Source organism: Chiroxiphia lanceolata, chromosome 7 (genome assembly GCF_009829145.1).
Source record: "Chiroxiphia lanceolata isolate bChiLan1 chromosome 7, bChiLan1.pri, whole genome shotgun sequence".
Taxonomy (NCBI): domain Eukaryota; kingdom Metazoa; phylum Chordata; class Aves; order Passeriformes; family Pipridae; genus Chiroxiphia; species Chiroxiphia lanceolata.
Window position 1 is genome coordinate 7589875 of NC_045643.1, and position 24071 is coordinate 7613945.

At 42.0% G+C, this 24071-nt stretch overlaps 1 protein-coding gene across 12 annotated transcripts in view; it reads right to left on the bottom strand.

Annotated features, from left to right (window-relative positions):
• Nucleotides 1–24071, bottom strand: part of LRRFIP1 (LRR binding FLII interacting protein 1) — a 111964-nt gene that overhangs the window by 23735 nt on the left and 64158 nt on the right. For 4 of the 12 annotated variants that reach the window (XM_032693941.1, XM_032693936.1, XM_032693935.1 and 1 more), the window contains exons 3-4: nt 1327–1359; nt 419–544 (exon numbers count right to left, since the gene is read on the bottom strand). In XM_032693941.1, the coding sequence (XP_032549832.1) occupies nt 419–544; nt 1327–1359 (159 nt within the window). Of the gene's footprint in view, nt 1–418; nt 545–1326; nt 1360–5413; nt 5617–10298; nt 10377–13727; nt 13794–14711; nt 14757–16004; nt 16086–19563; nt 19621–22921; nt 22970–24028; nt 24062–24071 lie in introns of those variants that run through there. The other 8 variants (XM_032693940.1, XM_032693930.1, XM_032693939.1 and 5 more) reach the window with 6 other exon arrangements.

The window sequence follows — 24071 nt, forward strand, 5'->3', positions numbered from 1 at the left end:
TGATAATTCTGCTTTTCTTGACTGGAAAAAATGAAATCTTCAGCATTATGGACAAGACACAGACACAGGTTCAAAGGCTCCAACCCCAGCCCACAGCCCTTCTCTGCTCCTTTCACTGATGACCACCCTCTGCCACAGCCTCCCTCCTCTTCTCTCCAGTAAGTCCACTGCTTCTTGCATTATTTCCACCCTCCTATCAGTGGGCTTTATTGAGCCCATTCCCTATTTCAGGATCACGACCGGTTTCCTGCAACACACACCAGCTCCCCGCGGCACCTCTAACGAAGCCGATCGCTTCTCATTCACTGCACCCAATTCACTGCCAGAACTGCCAGGAGGGGCAGACAAGCCAGTTTCTTCTTGGGAAGGGAGTCTGAGGGATATTTAAACCTTTGTGCTGGTTTTAAGTATTTCTCACCTTGATTTCTCTAATAGATGCCTCTGTATCAGCTGAGATGGATGTGTCCCCACTGCCTCTCCGTGAAGAAGTCCCACCCAGAGAAGCCAAGGTAGCTGCTGATAAACTTGAGACAGTACGTGCTCCCTACAATCACACCCAGGTAAACATGGTTAGAATGCTTTTTGTCCCAGATATATTGTGAGTTTGTAGTTTTTTCCCTTTTTTTTTTTTTTTTACATGTATTACACCAACCGTTGCACTTTTAAATTATGCAGATTTGATTCAAATGTAATTTTCTAAGAAGGAAAAAAAATCAAACTCAAGATTTAACAAGGGACACTAATGAGAAAAGGCAGATCAGATGTATTTAAATACTACTGCAATAGGAGTTTGCATGATTTAGCTTCTAACTAATAATTTTTAATTAGACAAACTCTCTAGGAGCTAATATCAACTTGCCAGACATTTTTCAAAACTTGTAATAATACATTTTTTTAGGATGATTTTGACAACTTCTCAAACTCCTTTCCTTTCATGGGTATTTATCTACTCTACAGCAGTAGCCACAAGAACTGTTCTCCTGTATTGAGGGTTCTGCATTAAGCCAATTGCTCACTACTGCAGTAGCCTCCTCTTTTATTACTATGATTTATTTATTTTTACATAATACCATAATTAAGATCTAATAAATAAATATTCATGTGGCTTAGCCTAAAGCAATTTCAGCCAACTGCTATGCTACTTCACATCTGAGTGAGCAGAGGCTGAAAAGTTCAGCTTCAAAAATGTAGTAGTAGAAGGCTCCAGCAATTAAAATTTTTGCCCCATAATGGATTTTATAGATTTTTGTGCTCATGGCAAGTTCTACCTACCAAAAAGAATGAAGAAAGCACTATTGTCAGAATAATTCATCAGATCCTTCTTACCTTCTCAAAGTCTTTTTCTGGCCTTTCTTCAATCTGTAAAGAAACAAAGATTGAGAAGGATTCATTAATATAATAAATAAAGGATAAGAGAAGGCAGTATTATACCAGAAAGAGAATTCTTAAAGCTGTAAAAGACTTCTCATTAGCAATTTCTACCCACTCAAAAGGCAGCCAGCTCGCTCAGAACAGCAGTGTCTTGGCTGGTACCTCAGGGCACAAGGCTGGACAATCCACTTCCAATTTCTAGGCAGTGTGTAATTAAGTGAAATATGCTTATTGATAAAAAACTACTAGGTCTATTAAATAAGGCAGAGGAATACATTTTTCTATACTCTACATCACAAGGTTTCAAACATGAAGATGACACACGATCTATGAGTTGGCAATGCAGGAGTACAAAGGTCTAGTTGGGAATGAACTCAAAGTTCCAGATGCCTTTCCCTGGACATAAACAGCTGTATGCAAATGCTGTCCTGACAAATGCAGCTGCTCCTATTTAGTTTGCAACAATTTAAAAATATGCCTGAAATGAACCCCAAATAGTAATTTATTTAAAGAGAGAAGGGAAGTTGTTTTTTTTTTTAATTGGAAGATCAACAGATTTCCAGACCAAGGCAGCTTCTTGAAAGTTGCATTTTTTATGGACCTTAACTAAAAAAGGCTCCTCTGAAGCCTGCCACTTAATCCTCCCTGGTCCCAAAAAACAAGGTATCAAGTTAAGACTTGAAATCTACACCTTAAAAACCTCTGGTGAATATTCCTCACTCAAGAAAAACAGCAACTGCAACTTCAAGCAGAGATCCAAGACTACAAAACTGATCCTCAAGTCAAATATCATGAGATCAGCTCAAAGTCTAACTAAACAGCTCTTTAGGGTTTCAGTACTGCACTGCAATTTACTAATTCAGAGGAGATCCTGCACTAAAACTAGTCTAGAAGAAACAAAACAAAATAGTATTTAGGAGTACAGAAAATTACCATGGATACAAACAGCTTAAATGTTTAAAAGAAAGTTAAAGAACAAGACCCACGTACAACACCAGTGGGAATTTTTTCCTTGATGGGAACCATCTTATCAACTCTTTCCTGTTCTGAACTGAAATGAAATATACACTTTACCAAGAACTAAGTGTAAAAAGGACTGAATGAAATGAAAAGCTTAGGAGAGAGAACTCAAGAACTCCTGAACTTGTCAAATTCTTCTGGGAACATTTCAGCATCAGAGTCAAGATGGTTTCCCAAAGGAATCCTAGAAACTAAGAGAACAAGAGACTAAGAGCCAAAGGCAATAATGTTTTTGAAATTACTGGAAAAATAATCAGGGTAGACCCTATTCAGGGGAAGGCAGGGGACAGTTGTGGTTTAACCGGTAATTTCCATGGACAACACACTCAAAAACTACCTCTCCTTCCAATCAGTTCAGGGGAGGGGGGTTATCTAAATTATGCAGAATAATATGGGGACGATCCAACTCATTATTTTTTTATATTATTCGTGGTACCCTATTAAAAAAAAAAATCTGAGAACTGAGAGGTACCTATTACAAATCAGCTTCTTACACTGACAACACATCTCGTAGCATAAATGCCCCATGAATTAGCATTAAAAAGTTTAAGTCTGAGGCTTGGAAGTAAAATAAGCCAGACTTAAAGCTCTAGGTCTAAACTTCGCAAAGACACTGAATACACAAAATACTTAAGAAAAAACCCTCAAATCTCTGAATTTGGATGCAGTAAGAGAAGGTAACTAATGAAGGCAGATACTTCAGTTCAGACCCCATAAACAACATGGACTGAATTGTGCAAACAGCCTTTTATTTTCATGACAGACAGCTCCAAGTGCTGGATTTGACAGCCTTTTAGCCTGGCCAAGCACTATGTGGTTGTTTATCAAGAGAGTTGTGGCAGTGTCAATACTGGCATGTGACAAAAGATTAGCGTGCACACACACACAAATCTACTTCCAGGAGTTTTTGTACAGCCTTTGCAAAATCTGCCTTTACAGGTTCAGGGCACAACTCAAAACATTTATTTTCCTTAAGCCATTGGCAGAATGGCCTCTCTTTTCTGAAATTATGTGCAATCTCAGTTTTTAGTAAAATAAAGAAGGGAGCAAATATTGATATTGTTTTAATGGTGCACCACGAGTCAAATAAAAGCTTCCATTTACAAAGGGGAAAATGTTGAAGACAACGTGGTGAGAGAAGTGACTACAGTGAATATTTGTACTCAGAGCACTCATAACCACACCTGTGAAGCCTGCTACACCTTTATTGCAAAACAATCTTAAATAATAACTCTAATGGGGCATAATCTGTTATAATTAAAGCTATTAAGTAACATCTAAAATTGAGGTAGTTTCAAAAAACAAACCAGGAGATTTCATTTTCCCTATTGATGCTCCTGCACACATCCATTTGGTGCCATGAATGGCATACTCAGAGCATTTTCCCTTCAGAGCCAGTAATTACTACTACTAACTTATTTAAATATTAACACTTAAAAAATGTAAAATGTCTTGAGAAATGCCAGTTCCATATTCCAAAACAAAATCCTTACATTATAAAGATGCCTTCTGCTACACAATACTTCTCTAAGCAAAAGGTTAGTTTGAAACAAGCAGCATTTAATTTTATGGTTACATGGCAGTGAAACACCAAAACCTGTCTTCTAGAAAGACAGAAGATTAATATTTTATACAGCTTTCATTCTGCTCCTGTTTAGATTAATGTATTCACAGTATCACTTCTTTAAAGAGATAATTTTGCTTTTCAACAGCAGTCAGCCACCAGAGGGAACTCCAGGTTTCCAGCCTTCATCCAGTCCCCCACAAGCCCTTTGGCAGTTGATTCAGCAAGAAATCAGAGAAAGGTCAGGGAATAAATGTTTGGTTTTATCTGAAGTTGTTCAGAATTCTTGCCTAAAATACTTACCTTCTATTTTAGCATTCAATCAAGAACACTGCAATTATTAAACACTTTGAAAATAACTTCTTCACCTTCAAAGCACAGCCATTCAAAAAAAAACCATTCTGGCGCTGGGACTTTTCCCACACATAAAGGACTGAGAGAATACTTGCTAAAAAGGAGATTTAAAGAGGGATTCACCTAATGATACTTTACAGAACACTGTACCATTTTTCATTTGCACAAGAGTAGGGGTCTGTCTCTGATCACAGATTATCTTCCTCTTCACCAACAACTTGGGCAATTTGTTCCTTATTGCGTAAAAAAGCAGGAAAAGGAAGTAATTTTCCGAGGAACTCCAGCACGCATATCTTTGTTTTGGCAAAGGGAATAGGTTGCTGTCTGCAAAATAAGTGTAATGGGATCAGAGTTCAGCCTCTTCTGACAGGGGTTTCAGAATAAATCCAGAGCCACGTTACAAAAATGTCACCAGTATCAGAGGCTTACTGCAGCTGGAAGTGTAACAGGAGCAAAATCATCCCACGAGCCTATATATGGATATAGTGCCTATTTTTCATAGATAATAAATACATTTTAGTACAATGTTTGAGAAAGTATTTCTCTGTACTATGCAGTCAGTTAGTGAGTTAACTCTTGAAGCTCTTTGCCACCAGTGAGTGTCCAGGCCAAAATTAGAGTCCCTGCAGCACTATCAGAGAGCATGCAACAAAACAACTCTTAAATAAAGAGCTCTTAAAATCAATGAAAGGAACACGATTAAGGCACAATTTCCAGCTTCCAGGCTCCTGAACAAGGCTAGAGAAGAAGGGAAATCTGGAATACTTGCTGACTGGTTGTGCTACATACCACGCTCGAGTATCAGAACAACTTCAGTGTGTTCAGTATGTGGCTGTCACTGCTCAGCCCCATCTAGGACCCTGCACTTAGATCAACTTTCTCAGGAAAGCAAGGGGGTTTTTATGGTGACAAATCAAATTAAGTCATTTCCTGCTCTCTTAAAGTAGTACAGCACAGTTTGAAATGGAAACATGGTCAACAATGAAGAAAAATTTTTACAATAGGTAGTGCTGAACACAGGGATGGTACCTACAAAACCTGGAATTAAAAAAGACAAAAGAGGTACTGCAGGCAGTATAACCCCTCCTAAAATCCCCATCTTACCAGTCTGATCGGCTGGGCTGGGCCAGGCAGTAACACAGAGTCCCTGCGTGTTTTTCCAAGGAGAGCCACCTTAACACTAGCAATTAGCAACAAGCCTTTCAAAGTCAGCAGGGGAAATCCACTGCTGAAATTTTTCAGGTCTGAAGCTGGTTTGTGAGAAGAATCCTCGCTCAGGAATGAGTGCTATGCCAAACGTCATTGCTTAAACAAACTTATCAGCCTCTGAAATGCAAGTCAGCACTGCAGCAAATCCTCACTCTGGAGGGGCCCAAAGCACATCCAGACTGTCAGAGGCCAGGCTTGGATAGACCTTCAGGTGTAGAGGAGGGAAGGCAAAACCTGATAAGTGCCTACGTCAAAATAAAGTCTGTCACTGTCTTCATTTTATTTCTGGTGAGAACATGAACTTCTTCCAATGAACAAAGCTGTTCTCAACAACACACAATCAATGTGACCTGAGCACTGTGTGTATGACCTGGACGTATGGACAGACCGGGGAACGAGATGCTGGAAAGCAGTGCCACAGGAAGGGATCTGGGGTCCTCACTGATGGCGAGCTGAATATGAGTCAGCAGTGCCCTGGCAGCCAGGAGGGACATCGGTGTCCTGAGGGGCATCAGGCAAAGAAAGCATTGCCAGCCGGCCGAGGGAGGGGATTGTCTCGCTCTGCTCCGGGGCGGCCTCCCTTGGAATACTGTGTGCAGTTCTGGGCACTGCAATGTAACAAACATCTAAAGCTGTTAGAGAGCATTCAAAGGAGGGACATGAAGATGATGAAGGGTCTGGAGGGGCCATATGAGGAGCAGCTGAGGGCACTTGGCTTGATCAGCCTGGAGAAGATGAGGCTGAGGTCAGACCTCACCATGGTCTGCAGCTCCCTCACAAGGAGCAGCTCCAATCTCTGTTCTCTGTGACCAGTGACAGGACTGGAGAAAACGGCTGGAGCTGAGTCAGGGGAGGCTTAGGCTGGATATCAGGAAGAAGTTCTTCCCCCAGAGGGTGACTGGGCATTGGAACAGGCTCCACAGGGCAGTGGTCACTGCCTCAGGGCTGCCAGAACTCAAGAAGCATTTGGACAATGCTTTCAAGGACATGTTGGGACTGTTGGGGTGTCCTGTGCAGGGCCAGGAGTGGGACTCAATAATCCTTGTGAGTCCCTGCCAACTCAGGATATTCCATGATTCTACACATGCTCACACTGCTGTTGGTACCAGCCCATCTGATGCCAACTGCTCGTGCCCACTGCCTCAGCCTCCACAGGAAGGGAGGGAGCCAGGATAAACCATCATCTTCTCAGGGCAGCAAAACATGCCCTCTCCTATTATTTTGCCTGCCTTTGCTCAGAAAGCTGTCAGATAAATACTACTGCATTCTGAGTCTATTCAGCTTTTTAATTTTAAAACCCCCAAACTTCTACAATTCATACTAAAAGCCCATCTCAGTCAAAACATGCCGATAGCTCTGGCACAAGATTTACCCCAATCTGTACAAAAGGACCTGCTGTTTGCTCTTGGTAGTCTTGAGATCTGTATTTTTTATAAGGATAATTCTTTAGTATTAAACAGCACATTTGCATATCTGCAGTGACTGCAAGGAGAGCAGATGATTACTCCTGGGGTAACAGGAAAAATGTTAAAGAAAAATAAACACACAGCGAACTTCATGCAGATATAGTGAATTTGTAAAAATAACTACAAACACAAATATTCACATGTTATGTTTAAGTACCTTCCTGCTTTTTCCTGTATTACCAACATGGTAACACAGAGAACACAAGCTGGCAAAGCTCTGCACAGCAGGAAAACTACTGTTCTGCTGAAATCTTAGTGAACAGTGACAGAAGGAGGTAACAAAATTCTGAGAAAAAAAATTTAAGGGCTGCAGTACTAGCTGTTGTATGCTTTAATTTTGAAAGGTCAATGGAATCATTCTCCATTCCCCATGTATAATTTCTCATGGTAGTTGGTAGGCTTGGGAACAGCTCAGTTTTGGTTTTCTGCTTAATAATGTCCATAATGATAAGAAAATCATGTGTTAAGCACGCATGATCAGAGTACATGGATTTTGTAAACTGTCCCACTCTCAAGTGACACAAGCATGCTGGAAACAGCTTTTCAACCCAACAGATATTCCCCTATTCCTTCTCCTCCACCAGCCATTTAAAAAGTAAACTTGGAATTGAATCTTTACGTGTGTAAATCCCAGAAAATGTATAAAGCAAAATCAAGAAACCATATGATTAAGGCAAGAAACAACTCATTGTTGTGGTTTAGCGATGTTGAAATGAAAAGTGCTAATGCTGACTAATGATATAAAGAAAACTAGCCCTTTTTTTCCTCTCAGGTTATCACTGTCATCCAAGGAGATCTTTATTCTTCCTTCAGGAATTCCCAGCAGATGACATTTCAGGAGTGGAAGCCAAGCACTGCTGAGCCTGCTGAGAAGACAGGGCTCTCTCTCAGCATCTTTACTGCCAAGATCAAGTATATCACCAAAACCATTATTGAAATGCTTTGAAACCTCTGTTAGTAAAAGGTAAGTGATTCCTCACTGTGAGTTCAGGTAAAGCAATGTCTGTTTAATACAGGGGGGAAAAATTATTATCACAAGGTGCTACTGTATTGACCCTGTGTAGTAATAAAGACTTTGAGGATCATCTAGACTCACTATGGCATTAACTCTCAGCTCTTCTTCAAGGCCATGGAGATAAGGGAAGCTCTTCACACCCTGTAGTAAACCACTAATTAAAAAAAAAAAAAAGTAGTTTAAGAAGAGCCTATTGTCTCCCTGTAGAGCAGATTCAGCTTGGCACCTTGGTGCTGACACAGCAAACCATCCCCAGCCACTTGCATACCAACAGACCAAAGTGTATGTAGAGAATTAAAATTTTAAAATAGGAAACCTCTTGTGCAGCTCCCAGGAGGGGCAAACTGCATCCTGTGATTCCCATAAGCAACTTGCACGGATTACTTGGTTTGCATACAAAAAACACCTAATGGAAACCAACAGCAGCATATGGGTACCCAGCTCCTTACCCTTAAAGAATTTTAGTGGAATCTCTGTTTATTCTGATTAACTTTTGCTTTGGGGATAATTGAAATTCAGTTTGCAAAGCCATTTAAGAAGTATTACTAATGTAAGTTATATACTGCAAGAACTCATAGCTCAGGGACTCAGGTTCAGGGACTAATTGAAATACTGATTTATTTATAGCTCACCGGCTGCCATACATTATCTGGTGAAAATAATTTTCTTTTTTAATTAATTTTTACCCTCGTCTTTAAGAAACACCAATACTTCAGAGCACATAGCTTTTTTCTATCAGTATTCAAAATGCAGACTACATTTGAAGGGGGAACCAGCACAGAATCACAGACTGGTTTGGGTTGGAAGGGACTTTAAAGCTCAGCTCATTCCAGCCCCCTGCCATGGGCAGGGGCACCTTCCACTATCCCAGGTTGCTCCAAACCCCGTCCAACCTGGCCTGGGACACTTCCAGGGATGGGGCAGCCACAGCTTCTCTGGGCAACCTGTGACAGGGCCTCACCACCCTCACAGGGAGGAATTTCTTTCTAACATCCCATCTAACCCTGCCCTCTGTCAGTGAGAAGCCAATCCCCCTTCTCCTGTCAGTACGTGCCCTTGTCCAAAGTCCTTCTCCAGCTCTGCTGCAGGTTCCCACGATGGGGACATTGAACACAAAGCAATTCCTTACTGCAGCCTACATGTGTTTCCCAAAGAGGAACACCCCAAGTGTCCGTGCTACAGCTCATGCTGTTGCTGTGGCAGCTTTCTTGCCGATCCAGATACTCCTTTTTAATTGGTCCTTAAGGCAACATTTACAGCATTAAAGTTCCAGCTCCTCAGCAAAGGCAGCGGGATGTTATGACTAGAGCAGCATGCTGTGTGTGTTAATTTACACCCTCCTCACCACTTTTTCTTGGGGATGTGGCAGGTAACACATGACAGGTCCCAGGAGAAAGAGCACAGTAAAACTTCCCTAGAAGGAAGGTTTCCATGAAGCAAAGCCAGTTTATTGAAACTCAGTGCAATGCTTCAAAACCCACTCTCTATGGAAAATTAATGTTCTTATAGACCGTAAGCTGCACATTTCCTCTAAGAGACGTCCTGCTGCACTCTGCTACTGTCACCACACTATCAGCCCGTGCTCGGGAATTAATCAGGGAAGATACTCAGAGTTGTAAACAGCAAAATGGAAACAACCGCAAAGAGAAAGCACAGCACGCCACTAAAAAAAAATCAGAAGACAGTTACTTCGTATCTATGAACAGCAGATGCTGGACAAGCCTTTAGTATTTGAGCCCTGCTCAGCCACAATTTAGGAATTCACGCTGGGTACATGTTATCCTTCTAGCACTTCACCATGCTCAAGGGTCTTCAGTGCCTGGTACTCTACAGACCCATAAACATGTCCAAATTCAACCTCTGGAGAACCCTGCAGCTTTGCAGCAACACAACACCAAAATAACTGCTTGATGTAGAGAAACTAAACTGCATAAATGCTGCAGTGAGATTTAGAGTTTCCTGATTTTAATCCCCGAAGGAGATGCAGTACTAGCACCAGTCTTTCTCGTAATACCCTTGCCAGTGTGCTTCATGCCCAACTTAAAATAAACTTAGTGCTGTCACATGAGTCCAAACTGTACTTTCTGTTGTAAAAACATGTGCATCTGCACCAAAATTACTTTGGTTCTGTAACGTCTCATCTGGTTCACCCCTTCTTTGTCTTAAGCGTTGCCCAGAAGGTCCAATTAATACCATAAGAAACTGTCTCATGAGGGACAGTGACCCCTTAGGACAAAACAGACCTTGAAGAACAGAGGAATGAAACAGTTCAGGGACAAAGATAAACAGAGGAGCTCACCACTGGACTGGCCCGAGCAGAGCTGGCTCTTGAGGATGCCCGAGATCCCGAACCAAGGTAGCAGCTGTACTCGGAAGGCTGCCGCAGGTAAACCAGGAACAGCAAGCAGAGAAAAGAGAAAGGCATTAGAACTGGGAAGAGAAGCAAGAGAGGATGTAGAGCATTATATCTGAAGTTAGTTACGAAAATGGTTTCATGCAGCTGGACAAAGGAACAGCAGTGAAAGAGAGCAGACACCTCAAATGTTAATTTAAAATTTAAGGCAAGTAGTAAGTCCATTGACAGATCAGGTAGAGTTTTGATTAAATTATTTGAATGACAGAATACTAATGATTTATTTATATCTCTTAAGGTACCAGTCACAAGTAAGCAACCCTCAGTCTCTATACAAAAAGCTCCATCCTACTTTCCAAGAGCTCTGAGGTTCTCTGGTGAATCTTTTTCCCATGTTTCCAACATTGTGCACGTATAAAATGAATCCATGTTCCACAGGCCAAAGCAAGAAACATCCATCCATCCAGGATTAAAGCAAAAACTGAGACCATCTCAGAGACTGAGTATCTCTCCTGCTTTTCCAGCATCTGCAGTCTTCATCTCCTGCCAAAGAAAGTCTTAGCCCTTCTTAAAAGCAAACATCTAAGCAGTGATGCAGAACACACAGGGCTGGCTTGTTGCTGACAAGCACAAAGAATGTGTCTATACTGTTTTATTTCCAGAGGTTATAATGCAATGGAAGTAGAGAAGGGAAATTAAAGTGCCAGAGAAATAAAACTAAAACTTATTCTGGAAATAATGAGTTTATTTTATAGGTGATTAAGACTTTTCCTCAGATACAAAAATGGAGAAATCCAAGGAATTATAATACTTTTAAGATGCACATACTCTGTCTTTTCTTAAGGTTTCTTTTATTATGTTACCTGACCACTACAGGAATCTCTGGACTTCTCAGCTGCAGAGACAACCAGGCCTTCACCAAGCTACTGGAGGGCTGTTTCAGCACCATTAGTCACACTAACAAAGCAGCACAGCATTGACTGGAAATTAAACTTACAGTACTAATAAGTGGTAAGAGAGTAGGCTGGAAATAACCCCAGCTAGAATACAACCACAAGCTTAGTTACTAACCACAAAGCACTACGTGCAAGGTATACAGCCCTTAGCAACCCCTCAGGCAGGGCAGAACGTGGCCAAGCCATGTCCTCAGATACACTCAGAGGGAGGCCCTGGCACAGGTTGCACAGAGAGGCTGTGGCTGCCCCGTCCCTGGAAGTGTTCAAGGCCAGGCTGGACGGGGCTTGGAGCAACCTGGTCTTGTAGAAGGTGTCCCTGGCCATGGCAGGGGGTGGAATGAGATGATCTTTAAGGTCCCTTCCAACCCAAACTATTCTGGGATTTTATGTCTCACATGACGTGACACTGGCTTCATGCACCTGAGCTTCATTTCAGAGGTGAGAATATGCATAATATAGAACTCTGTTGCACACTTTTTACAATTGCTGTCAGTCACACTAATTCCTAAATGAAAGACATAAAGTACTGAAGTAAAAATTTATATTCTCTTTTCTTATTAAGCAGTTTGAGCACAGAAGCCTTGGCCATCACCGGTGGTTTATGTTTAACCTAAGAAGGGTTTAGAATAAATTTGAAACACATGACAGGGAAAAAGTATTAATTACTGATGAGTCCAACATTAATGCTTCCAGGGCCTATTTATTCTGTGCATTGCAGGGCAGGGTATGGAAGCAAGTGCACTTGTTCAGCTGGCTGAGACCAAACAAAGCCAGGTTCAGCCTCACCCCCTGCATTCACCTGACCATCCAAAAACATTCTTTGGGAACAGCTACCCAAATAGCACTCCCTCTACATGTTAAAAGTGCTGCAAGGTTCAGAGACATCAAAATAACCACAGATAACCTGGCAATTGTGACAAGGTCATTCCCTTGGAAGCAAACCCCTCCTACTTCAACTCTCTCATTACTACAGGCAACCATTCAACAGGAGCTGGAAAAGCTGGGTTACACACAGGCTTCCAAATACCTGTGGCACCGGGTGGGATTGGGATGGAGGAAGGGGAATGAGCACCAGAGTTTTATTGAGTGTTCCCTGTTCAAGCCACTGACAGTGGGTGAAAGACTTGTAAACAGTTCCTGGGCTGAGAGCCTGCTGTAAATGACTTTTCCCCAGAGCAGCAGTGCATCATCTGGACCTCCGAGGGACTAATCCCAAACGTAAGACAACATCCCATAAAAACACAGGGCTACAACCAGCTCAGCCTCAGTGGCAAACTCACTGAACTGCAGGCTGCTGCCACAACACTGCAAACGGGTCAGTATCAATGAATTTTCTGAGGCAGACAAAGGAAATCAAGGCAGAATTGTGAAACAAAAAGCAATTTGAAGCTTAACATCAGTAGGAAGATGCACAGCACAACTAATGAAACAATGGGACTGCAAGAGGATGGTGCAGCCCTTTAAAGACTAACAGGTGCTCAGTAAGCATTCTGGGAAGCGTTTCCTCCTCCAGGCTAATAAAAATGTAATGTTTAAGGTTAAATTAACATCAATGCTTTGTCCTGAGTCTTTTTACTCTTACGGTCTTAGATGGTGGATTTTTGTTTGCTGGGGTCTTTTTGGTTGGTTGGGGTCTTTTTTATAATCAATGGGCCCCCAGGGCAGGATTTAAGAATCAAAAGAAGACTGGCTTTTATTTTTTTTTCCCAGGTGGGCACAACAGCAGCAGCTGTACCACCTGGCTCGAATGCCCACCATGACACAAAGGCCCTCTCTGAGAAGAGGTGAAGGCATTTTCTGCCTTCTAATCTGTAAACCAAGTCCTGCAGTTTCTGTTTTTTGAAAGGAAACAACTTACACTGTTATTCCCCATATTGTTGCTCCCCATCAATGATAGAGCTCTCCGCTCTCAGGAACATGTAATATGGAAGCCTTGTCATGAGTTGGCATGTATATGAATATAAAATATTATTTGAATATAAATCCAAGAAACAAACTCAAGCAAGCCATTTGTTCACAAAAATCCTTTGCTTCACGCTAGCATAGGATTGCTAATGTTGAACTGATTTTTAACTTTTTTGTTAATTATTTTTTGGACTTGCATTTTTCTCAGTTTTCCAAAGAAGAATCAAGTCTCAGCGAGGGACAGGACTTCACGTACCACCTTTCCAAGGTGTTTTATCTGCAAACCAACTGTGAAGCAGGGCCGTATTCCCCTCTCTGCAGATAAACCACCCACTTTTTATTCCATGGAGTCTCCTGGAAACGGTGCTCCTACTTATGATGCCCGCAGCAGCAGGCTCTGGATCTCACACAGTTCATCTTAAATGCTCCTCAGCCCAGAAAAGGCTGAGTCCTGGTACATACAGATAAAGGGAGGACAGAGACACACAGCAGGGAAATGCAGAAAACATCTTACAGCACGAGAACTAGGGGCACTATACCGACGGCTCCCGCTGTAAACGCTCTCCTCGTACACAGACGCCTACAATTGAAACACAGAGTCAGCGCAGGAGTGGCAGGTCACGTTTCAGGCTGCAGAATTCCAAACTCACACGGTGCAGCGTGGAGGACGTGAGGGAATGAGCAGGATGTGAGAGGACTGGGACATCTCCTGTGTGCAACCACAAGCAACATGCAAGGGAAGGTCTAACCTGGGAAACACCACGAGGCACGTGCAGAGTCTGACACACACCCCGAGTCCATCACACATCGTGCACTTCTAACCCTTCTCCCAGGGGTTAAAGTCAACACTCAATTCAATTCAACAGTTTTACTGCCTGTCAACAAAACGGCTACATCAATTCTTAAATTGTTTCTATCTGTTAAACCTTCATTTCTGGTGCTGGCAATAAGAGGAAAAACTCACCCCTGATGAGCTTCACTCACTAGCCAGTTTAATAAACTAAAAAAAGAGGAAGAAAATGTGTATTTTAAGATTGGCTCCAGTTTAGCATAGAGATACATGGCTTAGGAAACACAAGGGCAGTAGAAACGCTAAGCTTTGAGAAAAAGTTCTGAGAAGCTCATTTTAAATAAAAGTGGTGCTATTTGCCTAAAAAAATTTGCAAACCGATTTTTTTTTTAGTTGTTAAACAACCAGAAAGAATTGATGTTGCCTCTGTCCTGCTCCTGCTCATACATGGAAACTAAGACAACCATCTCCAGACAGACAGATACCCGTGACAGCATCACAACCCCACAGTTCCAACAGGAATTAAAGGAATGATCAGCAAATCCAGGCCTGTACAAACAGCATTGCACACATGCAGTCGGATGGACTGGACATCACAGAATGAGATAAATGGACCCAACAGGAACCACAGACAGGTAAGAGACAACATGTGCATGGCTGGAGGTGAGTGGCTTCAGAACTTGTGTTTAAAGCATTAGTACAACAAACCCTGTAACTTCTGGCTGGCAGGGCATCGCTGTACAGCAGGGAGGGCTGAGGAAGACAAGCACAAAACTTTTTTTTGCAGAGAAAATTGAAACAAAAAAAAAAGGCGCCTACAGCAGAATTGACCATCTTGGTGAGAAATTAGGATCATTGCACTACAACAGAAGGAAACCCACTATAGAGAATGTTAGTCATCTGCACCATAAAAGCATTAGCTCTCAGCTCCCAAAGACTAAGAATACCAAGTAGACACGAGCATTTCCTACAGGAAGGGAGGACACGGCAGCATGCAAAAGCAAAACAGTGTAATTCAGTTTTAGGTTGTCAAGTTGTTATTGTCTCACACACTTGTGTACAGGAGCCAGAAAGGGTGTTTCTCCCCACTTCAACCAAAGCCAGAGAAAAAGCTACACAGAAGTGTTAGGATACACAGTTTAAGTGTTTCACACAGATATAAGATCAACTGTTGTGTATTTTATTATCCACAAATGCAGAGAAAATCCAAATAGTTCAGGAAAAAATTACAAATACTTAAGTCAGAGCATGAAACAAGTGGTTCTGCTGTTAGTAACCACAACTCCCAAGATGCAGCAGCTAAACTCAGAGCACACGCTGTATCTGGCAGAATTAGGTGCAAGGGAAACTCCAGCAGTGGTCCCCAGCCCAAGGCTTGCAGGCAAGGTCCTGCTGCAAGTCCCCCCCCACACACACATCTGCAGTATCCCATCACTGCACCGTGATATTCCTGACTGCTGCTCCCAGCCAGGACAGGCTGTGGGCCCGGAGCACTGCTTGAGCACTGCCTGCTGGCACGGGGCTGGCCAAGCTCTGCCCACACACGGGACAATCCAACCTCCTGGGGATTTTACAGCCTCAGTGATTCTCTTCTAGCAGTCTGGGAATTGCTTCCCTGTAATTTCACTTCATGCAGACTGGATTGTCTTAAGCTTGCTAGACTGACATAATGAGCAGAGGAGTTGCCTCAAATAGAGAACTTCAGTTAATTAAGATTTCTCTTATTTTTCCAACTGAAGCCAATATCAGTCAAAGTAACTGTAGGAAAGGGAGGAACAGCAAAGGAAAACTGATTGTGCTCCTTTTAAAGCAGTTTTCCATGACTCATTCCAATCTTAAAAGGTCTGGTTTGGTTTTGGTGTGGGGTTTTTTTTAAGTTTTACTTAAAAGAGCTACAGTCTCTTGACAATTGGTCCAAATTGATTCCTAAGTACAAGAGGTTGTATTATCCAAATGAAGTCAGGACAAGTCCAGGCCAGATGAAGCCAGAGGGCAACAGACCCAATTTCCATTTTGAGAAGAAAGTTGAGATGTGGAAGCGTAGCCGCTGTTGTGCAGACCCAGATCAGAGTAGTAGGAAGCCTGTGTTAACAACAAACAAACAAAAAATCCTTGAGAACTCGGCTTCGTAACATGAAGCCGAGTTCTCAATTCCTTTAAATGGGAAGTAAAAAGTAAATCAAGTGATTACAAACTGCAAGGAGTCAAATTGGTCACGGGCACCAGAATAAGAGAGAACTGCATTAAAGCTGTGAGGGTGTGTGAGAACTGTGTGCCCTCTCAGGCACTGGAAAAATGCACTGGTCAGAGAGTTGGTCAACTTCCTTCAGAGTTCCTGAGGAGCTTATGCCCTATAAGCTACACCCACAAGAGATGCAGGAGAAGGTGAGATGCTGGGAGATACAAAGCAAAGCCAGGGACCTAAACTGTTGGGTGTGCCCAGCAGGAAATGTGGGTAGCCCACTGTCAGATATGGCAAGGCTGAGTGAAGTGGAAACTCTTCTGCAGGAAGTGAGACTGTCTAAATCAAACACCTTATTTAAATTAAACCCCTTCTTTTATGCAGCTTCCTACCTTGCATCCAGCCAACCCGGGACTTTGGTCCACCTACTCTGTCTCCCCAAAATTAGGGAGATCTTTATTCAACTCCAAGTTAAACACTTACAGTACTACTAGTGACTGACTTACAACTCCAGTGGACTTAAAAAATCACCCTCACCCTCTGAAATCCTTGTTTGTCCAGTATGATATACAACATCTGCATGCATTCCCCAGCACCTGTATGGAGTGTAGGATGACAGGTCAGCTCATCCACTGCCAGGTGTTATCTGTGAGAACTTACGCTGTGCAAACACCTCACCACAAGCACGTGGGGCTTGCCAGGGAGGCTGGCAGCAGTAGGGTATTTATAACAGAATGCAACTCAGTATTTTGGCTTCCCAAAAGCTTTAGGAGAAGCCCCTGTGGATATGTTACGTGTCTAAATAGAACACGCAACAAGACGTTGTGAAAAACTTAAGCTGTTATAAACAGCTGCTTTTAATATGCAGGAATATTAAATTTGTAAGTCAAGGTCTTTTGAATGCAGGTTGGAAATGCACATATAAGACATTATGCATTTTACAGAGCCACAGGAATCAGGAGAATACAGGCATAGTAGGAAGTATACTTTGCATTTTCCTTATTTTCAGAAAAAAGAGCAGCCTAAAAGTACATCTGAGATGTGCTAAGGAAGTTTCTGTGCTGTACCAGGGCCAGCTGCACCTGGAGCCAAGTGGCAGGGAATAAAGCTCACCAGGAAGGGGTGCTCAGGGGTGAGCACACGCTGCAGCACGAAGGGACGGGGAGGAAATGCTGCCTCCTCACATCCCCACCCACCCGAAATGACTCGGGTGCTCACTCAGTCTTCTGCAAGAAGTTGCAAAGGTATTGTCAAAGCCTCCCAGGCACTGTTTATATTTCTTATTTTCCCACGGGTGTGTGCAGGCTGGTGGGAACGGTTGTTCTGGAAGATCTCACACCTTCACCTCCTTTGCTACACTCCAGAGCCCTCCTTTTCCAGCTGCTCTCTGACATTGCACTTCTCCAGTAATTTTTAGGGCGGTCTAGGCAACCAAGCTACTCTGCTTTCAGTAGCCAACTTCTTACAAGCCCTAACTCATCTTTGCCTCATCACTATGATCCATGTAGGTGTTAAGTCCATTCACAAAGGAGGGAGATCTATGACAAATTAAAATAACTTGTTTGCCCTTGACACTGGACTTCTGTCACTGTAAGCAAACAGATGTGTGGGTAACACACAACACCCACAGGCACAGACTGAAGGCAAATCATTGTCCAGCCTCAGAAAGAAACACAAAAATAACCAACCCACAGATGAAAACCCTTCAATCAATGTTTGTAAAATAAGACTTTCACTGAAAAGAAACCTGAACTAAACTAAGCTTTAAGAAATTACTTTCATTCTCACATAGAGAGCCTGTAATCTGCATGTGGACTACCTAAACTCATGGCATTAATCACATTTAAGGAATCAACCTGTAGCACTACAAATGCAGTGTTCACATGGAGATCAGTCCGTTCAGTAACTTAGACATCTACTGGACATCTATTTTGGAAACAACTATTACCAGCAGAGTCATCCCTTCCCTGGCAACCTGAAGAATTTTCCTCTCGTTTTTCACTGTCACTTTGACATCTTTATGGTTAGATTTGGGCTTTTTAGAGAGGTGAACACTAGCCAGACTGGCATCAACTGGGTTTCAGCTATTCTGAGTTACCCCCGAACTTTCCTCTGCCTCCTAAGTAATGATTAATCCGAATTACCTTTAGTAATGAAAACTGCCAGGAACTAATGATGTTGCTGTAATGAAGCTCTACACAGACTAAACCTCCCTACTTACTGCAAACCCTAATATCATGATGATTTTAAATTACTTGAATGGAAGCCAAACAACTCCTTTTCCCTGGACGACAATCCTGCAGGTCTTTTGCTCTCCCTGCAGCCCTTGGAGCACTGGAGTATGTCAGTAAAGAATAAGAACATCATTTGTCACAAGTACTGCACAATAAAGCTCCTTGAACTCGTCAAACTGTCCAGCAAGAGTGCCAACAACAGGACATGCTGTTTTGTTAACAGTTTAAGCAACAGTATTTCATTGTCTCTTATCAACATACACAAGCTAAATGCATAAAACTAGATGGCAGCAACAATTTAAAATGGACATGAAATATAAGGTCCCGTTTCATTGTTTATCCAAGCATCTGCTTAACTTCATGCTTACAAAGTAACCCCCTGAACTCTATTTCATGTTTAGCATGTATTGCTCAAACACTTGGCTAAATGGAGTCTGAAAGGGAATTTATTCTCCCCCCAGAAACAGAGCTTTAGTCTGCATACCACTAAATTTCTTTACAAGTACTGATAGCACAAAGATCACCAGGCTCTGAGCTTTTGTGTGGCCTTGCTAAAATAAAGGCAAGTAAAAGAACCCAAACAGTTTCCCTCCCTGCCCCCCAGGCTCTGCTTCAGGCAGTCCCTTTAAATCATTTGCACAAACCCCAATATTTAACAAAGGAGAACGACGAGCTGCTATAATTGACACACAACACTTGTGCTGGAACAGAAGGGAACATTGTGACCCGCATAGGCACAATGGAGTTAATAATTAAGCTTTTTTTTGACAAGAGCACGTTTGACAAAGTTGAATAACAATCATTCTGTTGTCCAGCATGTGGAAATCCTCCATGCCAGGTGCTGCCAATCTATTTCTTGCCACAATTTTAACTTTTACCCAATTTTGCTTACCAGTTAAGCAGTTCTGCCTTCCAAGTTCTACTTGTACCAAATTCAGAGACTTCCCTTCCCACTCATGGCCTGATTTTTCGTTTTTTATTTCCCATCCAGCTTAGTGCTGCACCTCCATGTCTGACAAACTTCAAACCCACAACATGCAACACAGGAAAAGCCTGCTTTACCACAGGAAAGAATTTGCTAATTAGCTTTAATCCCATTAAATAGAGCAATATAATTTTATAGCAATATAAATCATCTACTAACCCTGCTAGATTTTCTACTCTGGGATGATCCATACACGTCTTCCTCATAACCATTGGTCTGTTATTGAAGGAAAGGAAAAAGGAAAGAAAAAAAGGAGAGACAAAAATTGACGCAGACCCAAAAGGGAATTTTTAAGCAAATGTCATCACTTACAAAAAGCAAAGGCAGAGACAGAACTTTTCAAAGATACACCAGGAACAGGAGAAGTGCAGGATGGGGTCATGTTTTCAAACATGAGGACACGAACATTTGTGTCAGTACCTGTATACCAGCCAAAAATGTCAAGGATACTCCTGCCTGCTTTTTTTGACTCTTTTTTTTTTTTTTTTTGCCTCCCCTATCATCACTGCTCTATAGCCCCCATCTCTTCAAACGCTCTGTGAGGGGAACACAGGACAAAAAGGGGATTAGAGACTACAATCAAAGATATATATCACTATAGTTACTTATACCTCAGGCAGCTAAGCAGTTAAAATACAGGAAATTGTAGCAAAAGACTTCATTCTAAATTTATATTTGAGAAATTCAGCATAGTAAGCATGCAGTGATGTATGAATTCTCTTCTTTTTAGCTCTTCTTTTTAATTTTGAGCATCGAAATTAAGCCCAGGCAATGGCCATCTGCCACATCCCAGTATTTTGCATGGCAGTCCAAAGGCTAATAAGAGATTTGGGTTGGCTCAGCTGTCCTCCTCATGGCCAGCCTCGTTGTCATCGAGCTGTTTTCCCTCAGAGGAGGAAAAACAAGCTCAAGCAGGGTGAGATGCTTCAAATCCCTATGGCAGCAGCTCCGGGAATAAAACAAAACGATCACCACAACTCAGTTTTTAGTCTGGAAATGCAATGTTGAAGAAGAGAGTACAGACCCAAAAGTCACCTCAATCAATACCATTAAAAGCTCAGGTTTCTCCAGCAATTCACTGTTCTGGCATCACCTCACAGTGAGCCCTGGTTTAACACTGAAAACCAGGAAGCACTCTGTGTGTTTGAGGTGGGGGTTTTAGTGGAAATTTAATTAGCATTTCTATGCAAATGAAGTTCTGAAGTCCAAGTTTTAATACATTCCTGAAATGAAAATCCATTAAAACCAATCTGATTCAATTTCCAAGCAAAATATTTATCATCTACTATACAGCGGCTTCCATGAAAAATTAAACAAATTAACTTGGAAATCAGTTTAGAGCCAAGCTGGGAACACACTTCTGGGAAAAGAAACGCTTAGATTCTCTATTGAAATGCAGTATTATCACCCCAAATGGACGGCAAACATCCAAGTTTCTTTTTTCAAGAAGAAATGGTTTGAAGTACTTCTAAAGCCTTCTCACACAGCTTGGCTCCTTTCTAGTTTTTACTAGCTTTTCTTTTTTAAGGCTCCTTGAATTTCTCTAACACTTCCCTGAAGAATGGTTAAAATGGATCTTCAGCAACTGAAGGCAACACTCCAGCTCAGCCTTAACAGCACCGTGCAGAACTATTACTTCCACCACTCCTTTTATTACTACACTGAGGAATTAAGTTTGCTTTTTTCAGCTATGTAATACTGACTAAATGAAACCTCAGATCACTATCTGGACCGTCCTATTACTTTGTAATAGTAACTTCTTTTTTCCCAGGTGTGGTATTCCTCATTTATTTGTACTGTTATTTACTTTTGACAAGTTGTCTCCTATTCATCATCAATATTTTCAGTCTAACCTCACATGAAACTGCCTTCACTCCCTGCACTTTGACAGCCAGGCAATACAGACTCCTGCAGAACTGCTTTTCCCCCTTTAAAAAAAACAGATATGCTGTCTTAGATGGGAACAGACCAGCTGAGATCCTTTCCAGCTGTCTCATTTTCTAAGTTATTTCTCATTCCTTTTACAACAGTACATTCCTTTGACAAGGACTAGATCTGACCCAAGGTTTCACTTAATGTCATGTACAGACATGCCAAGAGCCTTATAGTCAACCTATAGTAACATCTCATGCTTCTCCTTTATGCCCTTAAATAATTACCCTGCTTAGGGAAGTTGATTTGACATAATTAATTTTCTACAAATCCAGGTTAATTTTTTATCACTTTATAGTTCAGGCCCTTCTAAAGGAATTTGTTTCATTTGCCCTGGTGTCTTTCAGATTTCAGACTGCAGCCCCATAGCTCAGGTCATTTCCCTTGCTACTATGACCCATCCTCTCCAGAAACATCTCCAGTGCATATTTTTGAAGACAAATGCTCCAGACAGCTCTGGAAAAGCAGGGTCAGTTTTATCAGACCTTGTTGACCTTTGTTCTCTGCTATGTTAACACACTAAACATCCAACCCTAACCCTCATGAAAACCTTAACAAATAAAATTGCATACTAGGGAGGCCAAAAGACTCAGATTTACTTGTTCTCCCTTCACGTGCCATTGACTCATTCCTCTCCGTTTTTAACAGACGCAGAAAACCACCTTATTGCCATTATGTCCATTTCTACTTGAACGTTTTTTACCTCAGACTGTAGTTCATGATGCTCCTTCAGGCTTTCTCAATCCCACATCCAACTTCTGCTCCTCAGAAGTCTCTGCTCAGTTCCAGTGTACTGAAAAACCCCAACCCAGCCTGGCAACCTCTTCCTGTAATGAGGAGCCTTCCCCTCAGAGCAGTACACCACTCTGCCCTCTCTTGTGTACCCTTTCCTGCCCTAGAATTTCTCCCCATAAAATCCTCACTGTGTGAAAGCACATTATCCTTTATCCTCCCTCCAGACCCAGTTTTGTGGTGCTCTAAGTAATGCTCTATTTGTACAGGTGCTAGTAAGGCACCCATACATCGGGAACTGTAGTGACAGGATAAGGAGTAATGGGTTCAGACTGAAAAAGGGGAAATTTAGGCTAGATATATGGAAGAAACTCCTCCCTGTGAGGGTGGTGAGGTCTTGGCACGGGTTGCCCAGAGAAACTGCCCCATCCCTGGAACTGTTCATGGCAGGTTGGATGGGGCTTGGAGCAACTTAGTCTAGTGGAAGGTGTCCCTGCCCATGGCAGGGAAGTGGAACAAAATGATCTTTAACGCCCCTTCCAACCCAAACCATTCTGTGATTCTATTATACTCTCTCAATATTGCTGTGTAATATTAAAGTTCAACTTAGGTAGCTCAAGTTAGGTTTTGAGTTTTGCCAGGTGTCCTCCATGCACAACACTGACATAAGGGTTTGGATTTTTCCACGTTATGCACGTGAAATGATGGTCACTATTTGTGCACAAATCCTGACAGTCACACTGTATCCTTGACACTGGGCTGGTGAGCTCTCATACTTGAACATACTCTTTGTCTATCACAGTGGGTTTGTATGTAAAAAAACCTCTCTGAGGCAGTTAGTCAAGATACATACTGCTTTGGAGTAGTTCTTCTTTTTGGTCCTCTCATTCTCTAATCCAGCCTGCAGTGAGATTAAGAATGCAGGATGAGAAGATCAATGATTTTATGCACACCCATCCGCAGCCAGGCATGCACGTCCACATGCAGAAACATCAGTCCAGCTCTCCTCCAGCTCTACACAACACAGCTCAGTGAGCACACAGGAAAAAAAAAATCAAATCTCGGAGTCAAATGCCCAGTTATTAGAGAATATTGTTAAAAGTGATGATAGCGCTGTTAAATTTAGTAGCCACAGTTAAAACCATTCACGCTTGCTGGGTTAAGTCAATTAAAAGAGCTACCAGCTGTCCATACTTACTACATCAATACATCCATGCAAAACCCAAATGTGTTTGAACTATTTCTGTATGTAGGTCACGCACAAATAGATACATTGCATTCCTAATTGAAAATAGTGCTGGGAACGAAGGAGAGTGAAAAACGTAGAGAATCTATAAAACTGCAGACACTGAACACCTCTATTTCAACACAGCGCTGCCACAAGGCATCAGGAAATATTTTAAACTGAGTTTAAAGTCCCAATGCTCACTGTCCCTTTCTGTTCTTCCAAGAGTCAGCTTTACCTCAGCGTTCACAGGAGCAAATACTTGTTCTCCTTGTATTATTATTAATTTGATTTTGTCCCCCAAAGTGAAGGTAACAGCTTGACACAAGCTGCATCTTTGGTAGGCAGTATGTTTGTCCCATCACCTTTGCTAGATCTATTCTATTATAAGATCCTTTCCAGATCTATGCTGAAATAAATCCAGATGCATCAGGCCAAACGATGGACAGGTTGTAACAGAGACAGTCTGTCAGGAGAAATAAAAGCCATTCTGCTCTGTCCTATGGTAACTACTGAGCTAGACCTGGATCAGATCTCTAATCACTTGTCGCTCTTCGTCTGAACTGCGTCAGAGCAGTAGGAGAGGGAAGTGGCATCTTCACATCACACACCACAAACTGTCTCAGGATCCTTCCAGATCCTTATCTCAGACCAGTTATCACAACTTGTGTTAGTTTTCTTCTTCATTATTAGTTTTTAAACACACACACTGCAAAGCTTGCAGACTATTCTCACCACTGGGTAGGTGCTGGCATATTCCAAATGAGACTGTAAAGGC